At 36.0% G+C, this 13,510-nt stretch overlaps 1 protein-coding gene across 5 annotated transcripts in view; it reads left to right on the top strand.

The window, feature by feature from the left end:
- LOC141447239 (vascular endothelial growth factor receptor 1-like) overlaps positions 1–13,510 on the top strand; it is a 534,132-nt gene that overhangs the window by 470,966 nt on the left and 49,656 nt on the right. For all 5 annotated transcript variants that reach the window (XM_074114561.1, XM_074114562.1, XM_074114558.1 and 2 more), the window contains one exon: positions 11,288–11,499. In XM_074114561.1, coding sequence (XP_073970662.1) covers positions 11,288–11,499 — 212 coding nt within the window. The remainder of the gene's footprint in view (positions 1–11,287; positions 11,500–13,510) is intronic.

Genomic DNA, 13,510 nt, shown 5'->3' with positions numbered 1-13,510 from the left:
TTCTTGCAGCTCGGTTCTCAAACGGTCCAATAACGATGAATAATATGCACCTGTAATAGTTTTACCCTTTTCCAGATAGTCGATAAGGATTATTCCTTGCGAATCCCAAAAGACAGTCGCCATAATCTTTCCGGCCGAAGGAACGGTCTTCGCCTTTTTTGGCGCAGATTCCCCCTTGGTAACCCATTGTTTAGATTGTTCTTTGGTCTCAGGAGTGTAGTGATGTATCCATGTTTCATCCACAGTGACGAAACGACGCTTAAAGCCCAGCGGATTCTTCTGGAACAGCTGCAAACCGTCCTTGCAACACTTCACACGATTTCGTTTTTGGTCAAGCGTGAGCAATCGCGGCACCCATCTTGCGGATAGCTTTGTCATGTCCAAATGTTGATGCAAAATATTATGTACCCATTCATTCGAGATGCCCACAGCACTAGCAATCTCACGCACCTTCACTCTTCTGTCATCCATCACCATATCATGGATTTTATCAATGATTTCTGGAGTAGTAACCTCAACAGGGCGTCCAGAACGTTCAGCGTCACTTGTGCCCATATGGCCACTCCGAAAATTTTGAAACCACTTATAAACTGTTCTAATCGAAGGTGCAGAGTCACCATAATGTTTATCCAGCTTCTCTTTAGTTTCCTGAGGCGTTTTGCCTTTCATAAAGTAGTGTTTAATCAACACACGAAATTCTTTTTCGTCCATTTTTTGAAAATCACTCGACTTCCTCGATTCAAACGAATGCCAAACACAAAGAAATAGACCGATCTGGCTGAAACTTGGTGTGTGTTCTTCCAAGAGATGCTACTAACTAAACATAACCTCGATACGCGCCAGTAGTGCTATCTCTCTGACTTTGCACGGACTTTTCAAACGACCCTCGTACATGCTATACAAGTTGCGGAAAGTGCATTATTTGTGCCGTCTTAAAATGAACACCCTGTATAGCTTGTGACGTTTATTTTTAGCGATATTCTGGAAATTGGCTTCAATTATTTATTTATTTTTTTTTAATACGGATTCATTACATAACAGTTAAGTTAGACAACGTTAAATATATAGGAGTAACCTAGTCTCTGATGGTTACATCACCAGCTTACAGAACCTACCTCGTGTAGAAATAGTAATTTTCATCTAAATTAGAGCTTTAAAACTAGAATGAATTTGGTGACTAAGTTGTATCGCTCAACAATGGTGACTACACGAGATTATTTCTTTTAACCGCAGAAATAAAATAGACTGTCGCCACATTTTGAAATAGAACTTTAAATAAATCAACCTGTATAAAATCTAATTAAAACCTTAATTTCTACTGTTCTAAATCTATTATTTAACTATGTAGAGATCTGCAGCGCATTTTCTTCAATTTAACAATTTAAATCAACAAATTCTAGAAAATTTATAATTTAAAAATATTAAAATAAAAACTATGACTTCTTTTTCCAAAAGTTTCAACATTTTCTTGAGCTATCTTTCAAATCTAGTTGAAAGGTTTTTATTTTGTAATGTGACTTTTTTAATACAAAATATTTTGCAAATTACTTGTTTGAAATAACTTAAAGCGCAACTTAAAACTATTTTTTTCTGCAACCATGTAGGGAAGTTCTCATTACTCAATTAAAATCAGCTGTGTAATGCCCAACTTCCCACACTAGTGGGGGGAAATTCCCATTAGTCTCACTTTCCGCACAAGTGAGTGGAAAAACTTTATTGTGCTTCCTTGATATAAGAAGTTTTGTTATTAACATAAATATTTTCTGTAAAACTTTAATAAGCTTATTTAACGTAACTAAATAATTAAAAAACGAATATTAAAGAATAAAATAAAAATTGAAAGGAATATAGAAATAAAAATAATACTTTAATAAATAATTAGATATTTTCAATTATAACAGTTAAAAAGGTTATAGTGTTACCTTATAGAAATTTAAAATGGATTCTAGTGATGCCTGTTTAGAAAACACTCCTCCATCAATAAAAGAAACAGCAGAAAATGTAATAAGTAATGTAAATACGTAAGTAATGTAAATAATTGTAATATAACAATAAATGTTTATAATAAATAAATTACTTTTTGTAGACTGTAAAAATGAAATTTTTAATTTTATTAGTTAATAAATGGTTGCAGAAAAAATATAATATTTAACTCGAGTGTTAAGTATTTTCCTCACACTCGGCAATTTGCACTTGCACTCGCCTCGCTTCGCTCGCTCGTGCGTGCAAACCCTGCCTCGCGTGAGGAAAAGTACTACTTTCCACACTTGTTAAATAAATAACTATTACTTTGTGTAAAGTTGATACATTTTGGTGTTGTGTTTCTTTAGTTTTAGCCGATTAATTTATGATAGAGTTTAGTAAGTAACTTCTGATTTCTTTCTTCTGCTTCTGTCTTCTGAGTGTTCATCATAGTCTTAAACCATCTGTGGCACTATGGTAACTTTGTTATCAACGGTATAATGGTAACTACATGAATAATCACCTTGTTTTTCAGGGATCCCCAAAGGAAATAGTCCGTAGTTGTCAAATCCGGTGAACGAGGTGGCCACTGAATTGCCACCTGTGTCGATATAACACTATCAGGCATGTAAAGAGATATCTCGATAGGCAATTTGATGGGCGTGTTATAATCGACACGGGGGGGGGGCGATTCAGTGGCCACCTCTCTCACCGGACTTGACACCTATGGACTATTTCCTTTGAGGATACCTGAAAAACAAGGTGATTATTCATAACTTTTTTCTTTCTTTCCTTATTTCTGCTTATCTAAAAGCATTTCTAAATCTAAGTGTCTCAGAATCAAGCCGGGATTGCATCTGTAGATGAACTAAAGCAAAGAATAATAGATGCCTGTAAGTCAGTTAAAGCCGAATCTACTTCTTTGGCAGTAAGGGGCAATTGGCAGGAAAGTGCATGTTTATGCATCTCTAATGGTGGAGGCCATTTCGAGCATGATCTGTAATATTAATGAGGAGTAAAATTTATAATAAAATAGTACTTTTCTTCTTATTCAATCATAAAACCGTTATAATATTATCATTTTGACATTTCCTATAAGAATCATGTTTTCATTCATAACTTGTAAAACATCGCTCACAGAAAAAAACCGTTCGAGTAAATTTTACTTAAAAAAATAGTGGAATCTATTTCTTAAATAAAGACCGCACCTCCCCATTTGCCAAAAATGCAGTTGGTGCCTGTATCTCGCTTCTGGAAGCACCGAAAAAAATTTACAAATTAAATTTGGATTTCTAACAAAAAACTAAGGGAACACGTATTTTTTAGTTTTCTTTTCTAGCTATAATTTTCTTTTTAAAAATATTCGTCGTTATTAGAATGTTTATATTTTAAATTTAGCGCTTCACATCTGGCTTTAAAATGGCCTTCGCTTCACTAAATGAGTTTGTGCTGATATAATTACAGTCATAGCTCAACTTAGAATAAAACTTATGATGTACAGCTTTGGCTTCACTGTAGTTAATATAATTTCAACTGGCAGCAGCACTGCGGTAGTTTTGAGGCATAAAATAGAGAGGGATTAAGGTTTGTCGATGCGGACTGTAATGTCCGGACTGTCTTTCCATTCTTTTGACATGGACATCACGAGGAGTATTTTATAGGGTACGGCTTAAAGATAGGGCCTATTCCCACTGAGGCTTATCATTGGTTTCCATTTTTATACCTTAATACTTAAGCTGACGTTTTGTGTGGCTAATTCTAAACCATAATTCGTCTTGCTGAAAGTATTCAATGAATTTTTCAATTTACGCTTTTTAAAAACGCTTAGAAATTAAATCCGCTGAATTTAGATTTATTGTGACTATTTTTAATTGTCAACGTTAGAAGCACTTTTGCCCCTCAAGGCAAGCCCCTCTTCCAAAAAAAAAAATGGCTTGGAAAGATACTGCACATAAAAGTGATAGTAATTTACAGTGTTCGTTGTTTAAAGAAGGTATTGGGGCAAAATTTTGACATATTTAACCAGTTAACTGTTTTGTCCTTGTTGGAAAATGTGACCTTGGAAATATCGACTGACCCAAAATGAGTTCCCTTCAGGTGATTTCTGGAACGTGTCATCACTGGTGACGAGTCTTGGGTGTTTGAGTAGGACCCACAGAAACCAAGCGCCATAGCATGGAGTGGCACACTTCAACCTCTCCAAGGCCCAAAAAAAAGCAAGGATGGCCGAAGTCGAAGATCAAATGCATGCTGATTTGTTTTTTTCAATATCCACGGAATCGTCCACCACAGAGTTTCTACCTCAAGGTCAAACAGTCAATCAGCACTTTTACCGAGAGGTTCTTCGAAAAACTTTTTGAAAAAGGGGTCATTCTCGTGTGAGACCCAAACATCAAGGACAAATGGGTGTTGCATCACGGGTAATGCTCCTTGTCACACAGCAATTTCAATAAACAGAGTTTTTGGCCAGTAAAAACATTCCTGTGACTCCTCAGCCTCCTTATTCGCTTGACTTGAGTCCTTGTGACTTTTTTCTCTTCCCGAAGTTGAAAAATCACCTGAAGGGAACTCATTTTGGGACAGTCGAAAACATTCAAACGGCTGTAACCGACCAGCTGAAGGCTATTCCAGTATTGGAGTTCGAGCACTGCTATGAGGAGTGGAAGAAACGTCTCCAGCGCTGTGTGGCTTCAGAAGGAAGTTATTTTGAAGATGACAATATAGAATTGTAATTCTTTTTGAATAAATTTTTTTTAAAAAATCAGTCTCATTACTTAAATTACAGACGTCGTATATTTCCAATAAAACACCCAATTTAGAAACTTTTTTGATGCGATCGCTTTACTTTCAATTATCAGCTGTAAGAGAAAGTAAGATGAAAAAAATAATAAATTTCCTACCAGCGAAAATCAAATTACCAAAAAAATGTTTTATTCACTTTTTACAAGAACTGGCGTACACTACTGGCTGCATTGACGGAGAAAGCACCCCGTGTGGGTCATTTGCTGAGAGTAAAAGTGAGCTAAATTTATTTTTTGACACTCTGAAAGGCGTTCAATAAGGCTGGGTGAGGTTTTATGTCGGAAGCAATGAAAGAGGCACTTTAGTTAGAGGGAATTAGGTTACAGGAAGGTCCTTTAGTCGGGCTACTCGTTGAAGAATTTAATTAAGAAATTTAGATTTATTGTTTCAACTTTCTGTAACCTCCATTGTTTTTCATTTAGATTTAGGTTTAGAGTCTTCATTTTAGATTCTACAAAGCTGGACTTACTACAATAATTTTTTCTTAAAATGAGACAATTCGGGAATTTGTTCTAACTAATTTGTTCTAAGAAGATAGATAGATTAAACTAGGGCGGCCTCAAGGCCTACGCCACTGCGACCACTTTGGATCTATTGTGGCTCCCCTCACTCTAAAGCTCACCCTCCAGACCTGTCCTTTTAATCACAGTCTCTTAATTCTGGAGAGCGACTCTTGGGTAAAGCTCACAGGCCTTGGTTTTTCCTCCCCGAGAAGTAACATCCTTAGCCACACGAGCCTCTCACACTGACACAACACGTGTAGTGCCGTTTCCCTCCTCTTCCTGACAGAACCTACAAAAGGCTATCATCTGCCAGACCCACGCGATGCATGTGTTTTTTGAGCCTGCAGTGGCCCAGTTAATAGTCCTACAATCATCCTTATAGCCCCACGGCCTTGAAGGATTAATTCTGCAGTCAACCTCGGTGAATAGCCTCTAATGAACTCCTTCGCCGGTACCCAAACCAGAAAGACCTTATTCTGGTCACTAATTTCCTTCAGGGCACCCAGACAGTCCCAAACCAGCTTTGAGTTGACCTGGTAGGAACTTGTAGCTCGTAGAGCAGCCTGACAGTCCGTTAAAATTATGTCCTTAGTATCAATAATTCCTTGCTCGTTAATCTCGGCAGCACAGAACCTAATTGCAGCTAGCTCAGCTTGAAAAACCGTAGCTAGTTTTCCTAGGCTAACCGAAAACCAACATTTCGGCTTCACCCCGTACACTCCCGCTCTCACACTCTCCTCCATCTTGGAGCCATCCGTGTGCCACATCGAATCTCCCACCACAGGGGGTCCACGTCTCCAAGCCTCCCGGTCTCCAATACAGACGTTGAAAGGCTTGTCGAAGTTATATTTGGGAGTCATAAAATCCGAAGGCAGGCCCAAATTGTTCTAAGTAACGTCACCTACATTATATGCCTATAATTGAAAAGACCAAATTGCGAACTAGCTACCAGAAAGCAACAATTTCTAGTAATAATCATTATTAGCTCTATAAACTCACATTGTTAGTCGCATTACCATTAAATTAAGACAGCCCTACCAAACACTTAAAGCACCCTATTCTTTAAACTTCTAAAAACTTATTGCTGGTAGATCCTTATACACATCTGCATTCATACAATTGCAGACTCACGCTTGATGGACGTTAGTAAGAGTTCCAAAGAAAAATGCTACGTATCGTTTTTTAGGAGCTCAGCGGAATGAACAAATCCAAAGGGAGCTGGAATAAATGAATGCGATAAGAAAATATGGATTAAGGAAAGGAAAATACCCAGCGGTAGCAATTTCTACAGGAAATTGATGTTGATGACGATCTTCATAGCGCAGGGAAGTTCTGGGGTGATTGATGATTTAGTCGGCGTGGTGGATTTTAAGGAATGATGGAGGAGCCGAAAGAATTTGTTAGAACAAACAGAGAGAGCCGTATGGAACTTGCAATATTTAGTCTTGGCGAGTTGGTATACAAATGGGATGTTGAGGTCTTTGTTAAGAGTGAGGTTAGTCACGTAGAAAGGAGCGTCAACTATCTGTCGGCAGTAGTTTTGATTGAAATGTCTTGTACAGTCCGTACCGTTTGTCGTCCGTTAGTCCACATATAGGTTTGAGAATAGTATTTTTACAATAATACAGTTTTGCACGTTTTGTCATTACTTTGTCTCTTTTAAGACTAGTTTGTAAGTCCCAAGTAAGACGTTAGTCTATGAAGAGCCCCTAGGTCAGTAATGGCGAACCTATGACACGCGTGTCAGTGCTGACATGTGAGCTCATTTTTGGTGACTCGCATCTTCAAAGATAAAAAAAATTCATAATTCAAATATTTGTCTTACTTACGTTAATAATAATTAATAATTTAATTCTGAATTGTTCAATTATATGTATAATGATTTACATATTTCATTGACACTTGATTTTGATATACGAGGGTCGTTTGAAAAGTCCGTGCAAAGTCAGAGAGATAGCACCACTGGCGCGTATCGAGGTTATGTTTAGTTAGTAGCATCTCTTGGAAGAACACACACCAAGTTTCAGCCAGATAGGTCTATTTCTTTGTGTTTGGCATTCGTTTGAATCGAGGAAGTCGAGTGATTTTTCAAAAAATGGACGAAAAAGAATTTCGGGTGTTGATTAACCACTACTTTATGAAAGGCAAAACGCCTCAGGAGACTAAAGAGAAGCTTGATAAACATTATGGTGACTCTGCACCTTCGATTAGAACAGTTTATAAGTGGTTTCAAAATTTTCGGAGTGGCCATATGGGCACAAGTGACGCTGAACTTTATGGACGCCCTGTTGAGGTTACTACTCCAGAAATCATTGATAAAATCCATGATATGGTGATGGATGACAGAAGAGTGAAGGTGCGTGAGATTGCTAGTGCTGTGGGCATTTCGAATGAACGGGTACATAATATTTTGCATCAACATTTGGACAAGATGGGTGCCGCGATTGCTCACGCTTGACCAAAAACGAAATCGTGTGAAGTGTTGCAAGGACGGTTTGCAGCTGTTCCAGAAGAATCCGCAGGACTTCTGAGGATGAAACATGGATACATCACTACACTCCTGAGACCAAAGAACAATCTAAACAATGGGTTACCAAGGGGGAATCTGCGCCAAAAAAGGCGAAGACCGTTCCTTCGGCCGGAAAGATTATGGCGACTGTCTTTTTGGATTCGCAAGGAATAATCCTCATCGACTATCTGGAAAAGGGTAAAACTATTACAGGTGCATATTATTCATCGTTATTGGCCCTTTTTGAACACTTAGTCGATCCCCCATACTAAACTATTCAATTTTTTTTAGTCTTTACTTTTGTGATGTGTGACACGCCACGAAAAAATTATGTTTCGATTTTTCAAAATTTTTACACACTGAGGCTCAAAAGGTGCAAGACCTGTGCAAAGATGTCGATATTTCTTCCTTAAACAAAATTGTTTACTTTTTCATGGCGTAGAAAAAATGCAGCATTTGGGTTACAGTTGTGTTTGCAGCATTTTTACTGTTGACTTAGACCATACTACCTCATTCTTCAGAATATTTATTACTTGTTATTGAGAATATTCCTTTAACGGACGGAGTAGATGTTCCTGGCAATATGTTAATGTATTCTATAATTTATATTACGATATATCAAATTTTATGTTCAAATACCAGAGATGGACTTGTTGCTCCCATTAGGAATTAATCTTTAGCCTTCCGCACATCTTGCAGCGAAGAATTATCTTAGAATTCTCTTTTCACCCTAACTAACTAAGTGCCCAAACCATTATGGCCGCCTTACTTCAATAGTATGTCAAAACCGAGGACAACAGATGAATTCAGTGCATGAAAAGCTAAATTGAAATGAGAGCAGTCCATATTAAAAGTTTAAAAAGTTCACAAGACGACGAACTGTAGCATTAAAGTTAGCATCTATGGTAGAAGGGATGTCTCAAGACGTAGAAAAACGAAGAGTAGTGTGGTGAGCAGAGGCATATCCCCCATAAAGGGCAGAAACTAAAGAAGTTTGGAAGTGTGCACAACCGGGATCAAACAAGAATGGCAGCAACTAGTGTTAAAAGGTGTTTAAATACCGCTGGGATTCATTAAAAGTTCGTGATGCACGGCAAAGAAATCAATAATTATGTTCGTATTCCACAATATTAGTTCCAAATATTTTAAATATTGTAGTGTATAACCTCTACGGTAAAACTAAATTTAAAAGGAATTTGGTTAAGATGTAATTGAAATTTATTTTTGTACGAATAACCTGCGAATCACAGGACAAATTTAAAATAAGATAAGTTTAAATTAATTAATATTTCAACCTCAATTTCATAAAATAGTTTCCTTGATAAGAATAATTAAGTTTTGAAAAAGACAAAAGGACTGGCTGGCCTTTTTGAACTAAATTTATGCGTGCATTGTAATCCAAGCAACACTAATTCAAGTAACACTGCAACATTAATTTACAATTTATAAAAGATTTCAATGTGGATTAATTTATAAATATAAAAGCTACACGGAAGCTGGCTTAGTCATATTTTAATTAATGTGAATACTGGAATGTAATTTAGATTTGAATATAAGTAATGATTTATTTGAAGAGAAATTTAAATAATTAATTATATAAATAATAGAACTAGATTAAATTTTATATTCCTTTGAAAGAATTAATTATTATTACTTTTTTTAATCTTTTATTGCAATTTACCACTGCAACAGTTGTTGCAACAAGCAAATATGGTACTTGATAAAAAAAATAGAAGAGATCATTAGTGGAGAAGGCACCCAGTGGTGCCACTCCAGTAACGTGCTCAGCTACACTGCTCTTATGATGAGAGAAGATCACGAGGCCATCTTCTCTTCAATCTCCTTAGAGGATTACCTGGTAATGTGGAGGAAGATAGGTGTTCTATGAGAGGGTTAGAGAATGAGCTGCTGTAGAGGAATGAAATTTGAAGAAACGAGTGTTAGCAAGCTCTGTAATGAAAGGAATTTTGAGGTCATTATGGATAGTGAGGTTAGATACATAGAACGGAGCGTTAAGTTTTCGAAGTATTTTTGACTGTAATGCCTGGAGGCGTAATGAGTTGGAACCCTTAGTCGATCCCCCATACTTCGATGCCGTATGACCAATTGGGTCGCAGTAACATTAGATATAAGAGTCTTTTGTTATCTAGGTTAAGTTTCGATCGTTTGTCAAGTAGTCTGGCGAGAAGTTTTGTAGCGTTGGTTAGTTTCCTGTCTTTTCAGTCTAGTCTGGAGGATTCCATGTCAACCGTTTACTTCTAGGTACATTCCAAGGTAGCGTACTTTGTCCACAGCTGGTATAGGAGTTTGGTTCAAGATGATGGGAGGTAGGATTTTCCGTCTGAGAGTAAATACTATAAACTTAGACTTCGTAACGTTGGTTTTGATTCTCCATTTGAAAAGCCAGTCCTGTAGGTGGTTGATGTGTGTTTGTAGAGTTCGTGTAGCGATTGAGTGACGTCACTTTAAGTTTTTTTTTCTAAAATTATTACTTTTTTGCAATAAAAATGTTATTACTGTGAAAGTTATTGTCCGAATTCGATTCTGATGACACGGTTAGAAAAACAGATAAATTTCCTAAAAATTTACACCATTTCGAAGCAAAAGTTATTCTCCAAACAGCCTCAATCTTCCTCCGAATGCTGGAAAAATAAAAGTAATCGAAATTTTTAAGAAAACTCATTAGGCCCTTATGTGATCATTATCAGACCTAGGTGCTGGGCACTCTTTATAAAAGTTTCCTTGTGTTTGCTTTCAAACGGTATATCATATTCCAGGATTCCTTTTATCTTCGTACGAGAAATTACAATTGTTTTGTAAGAAAACGAGTTTACGAGCACTCAACAGTGTTAGTTTATCAAGTTGTTTAATTCATTGAAAACTCTTTTAGATGGACCAGTGATCAAATTTTAAAGTAGATTGTCTTAAAATAAGGAAGTCAAAGGTTACAAATTGCACTTTAAACATTTACTTCCGATCTCTCTGAAATATTTGAGAAAATGTTAGATAATTTTTTTTTATCAGAGGTATTTTTAACTCCTGGCGCATTTGCTCTCTTTGGGCACGAACCACGGTGATCCTAAGGCGTTGCCCAATAGTTTGTTTTTGAAGATTTGCAGTATATTTGTCTATTTAGTTGTCTGACAAGCCTCAATCCAGGCTAAGATAGTCGTTTGTTAGTAGTGGTCTGATTCATTCGCATTTCTCGAATCATGTTTCTCTAAATTGTTGACAATACTTGCTGAATAATGAGAATGCAATTAAATTGCAATGTATTCAAGATTAGTGTAAAGACAATCAAAAAGTTTAATGATAAAACTTAACTTTTAGTAAAAAGTATGTTCACTGCCAATGCAGAAACTTGTGTTTTAGTATTTGAATTAAATTATTTGTATTGTTACTAACTTTTTGAAATATGTGTTTAAACGAGCATTTCTCAGATGAGACAGTTTTAAATATTACAAAGTTCTTTGCCGCAGAGATTTAATTAAGATAATTTTTTTTTTTTTAGGAGCAAGAGAATTGAGTTTGGATGAACTTTTGGCTAAAGTAAAAGAAAGATTACGTGTCAGACCAGCGCAGCACCCAATTAGAAGGATACAGACTACCGCCCAACCAGAAGATCTACCAGTGTTCGACACTAGCGTAATTACGAACAATACGGCACCACTAGGAGGTACCGCTTATCTACACTGTAAAGTCAGAAATCTAAATCACAGAGCAGTAAGTGATTTATTTCATTTAAATTCAAGTATTTCTAAAATTTAGAGTGAACTATCTCCTTCTGTTCTCTAAAACAATATCCACCATTATCAGTAATTTTTTGAAAACCCTCCAAGCGGTTTTCCCAACCTGCTTGGAATCGCTGCACCAGACAGTTGACTATTAAAGTTACAACTTTTGAACTTAAATGACCCAAATATTTCAGTTTAATGGCCGTCAGACTTAATATCTACTCTATTTTTATTTTTTTAAATAGCCCAGCTTCTAGAATTGTTTTCTGTTACTGACCGCTAATATTTCTAATGATATAGGTGGCAGTTACCTTTGACGAAACGTCAATAACAGCAACGTTATCAATGTGGAAAAATATTTCTCAGTTAAAAAAGTTAATTGAATCCCAAAATATTAGCTCATAATATGAGATAACTTATTGAGGGAATGGAAAAATCCTGTATTTCAGTGTGAAATTAAGAGCTGGATTCCAAAAAAAAACTGTTAAATCAGAATTACTAAGGAAAGGAAACCTTCAATAACAGACATCCCTTTATTAAATTCCATAATTTTTCCAGCATTAAAACAATCATCTCACCTCCAAGCTCAGCAATTTAAATTAAAACTCCCGATATTGTAACTTTGGTACTTTAACAAAGAGTACGAAGTTCAATTTATGTCCTTTAATATCTTTAAACTGTCTGAATGACCCACAGGAGGTCATCCGAGGATATTTCACACTTTAAAAAGAGAATTATTTTTAAAAAAAGCATCATCTACGTTATTCTAGCAATGAATGTGTTTAACTCACTGTGCAGGGTGTTCATTTTAAGAAGGCTCAAATGCATTTCATACATTGTTTTATGAAACAAACTTTTTGCATCTATAGATTAAATGTGACGGTGTATGTGGGTTTGTTATGCATGTATTTAAACATGAGTTAGAGTTATAGTAAAATTATAGTTCGCCTGTGGTGACGTGATACCCAAATACATACATTAACAACCACTCTTCATGACCTAATGTTGTAGTTGTCAGTCTAAATGGTTAATCTGAGCAAAAAAATGGTAGAGGAAAAATTTGTTGCCCATCACCTCTAGTTTCAGAATGTGTGACTTGATTTTAGATTCCTGCCCGCACACGCGGCTGACGCGCGACTAAAAATGAGGTTTTGCAGTTGACCCCCATTTTCATATAAACAGTTTTAAAGAGTAAAAAAAGTTATGAAAGAAACCGGAAACCGCAATTCGATATCTTCAAAATTAAAGGTGCTAGGCCATTTCAAAATCTGGTATTTATTGATCATATTTCAATTTTTTAACTTGTTATCAAAGAGAAAGAAGAGCACATGATAGGTCATTTTTATGTATTTTTTCGACTCCTTTATTATTCTATTGAAACTATGAATCAGTCACCAAAAATAATGAACATTAACAATAAATAAGTTTTATTGTTATTTCATTAAATTATTTTTTATTTCTGGATTTGATTAATCCGTGGAATGAATTAATTTTAGTATACCTAATACTGCTAATTCTTAATCAGTAATTTTCTTAATTTAACTTAAAGGGAAATTACTCGTGAAAATGTATGGATTTTGGCAAGTCCTTGAGCTCCCAAATAAGGTTATGTGAGGTTAAATTTGTTAAATGAGTTTGAGGTTGCCACGACGACTTACTAATCGAAGTAGTTGAACATAAAAAATATCTTTGCAGATTCACATTTCACTGTGGAAGACTCGAAGTCGGTGGAGAATTGGCGGGTCCACTTTCTCCAAACGATTCTTTGTTTTACAAAATTATTATAAACAAAAAGTGGGTTTGTTATACATGTATTTAAATATGTGTTAGGGTTACAGTAAAATTATAGTTCGCCTGTGGTGACGTGAAACCCAAATACATATTAACAACCACTCTTCATGTCCTTATGTTGTGGTTGTCAGTCTAAGTGTTGTTATAAAGAGTTACCCACACAGATGTCAAGATTACCAGCAGTGGTTACTACCACTTTCCAATCTCGA

This window comes from Rhodnius prolixus, unplaced genomic scaffold (genome assembly GCF_049639745.1).
Source record: "Rhodnius prolixus isolate KJV_2025 unplaced genomic scaffold, Rpr scaffold_7, whole genome shotgun sequence".
NCBI classification, from domain to species: domain Eukaryota; kingdom Metazoa; phylum Arthropoda; class Insecta; order Hemiptera; family Reduviidae; genus Rhodnius; species Rhodnius prolixus.
Note: the sequence above shows the minus strand (reverse complement) of the source record. Positions and strands in the feature narration are given on the sequence as shown.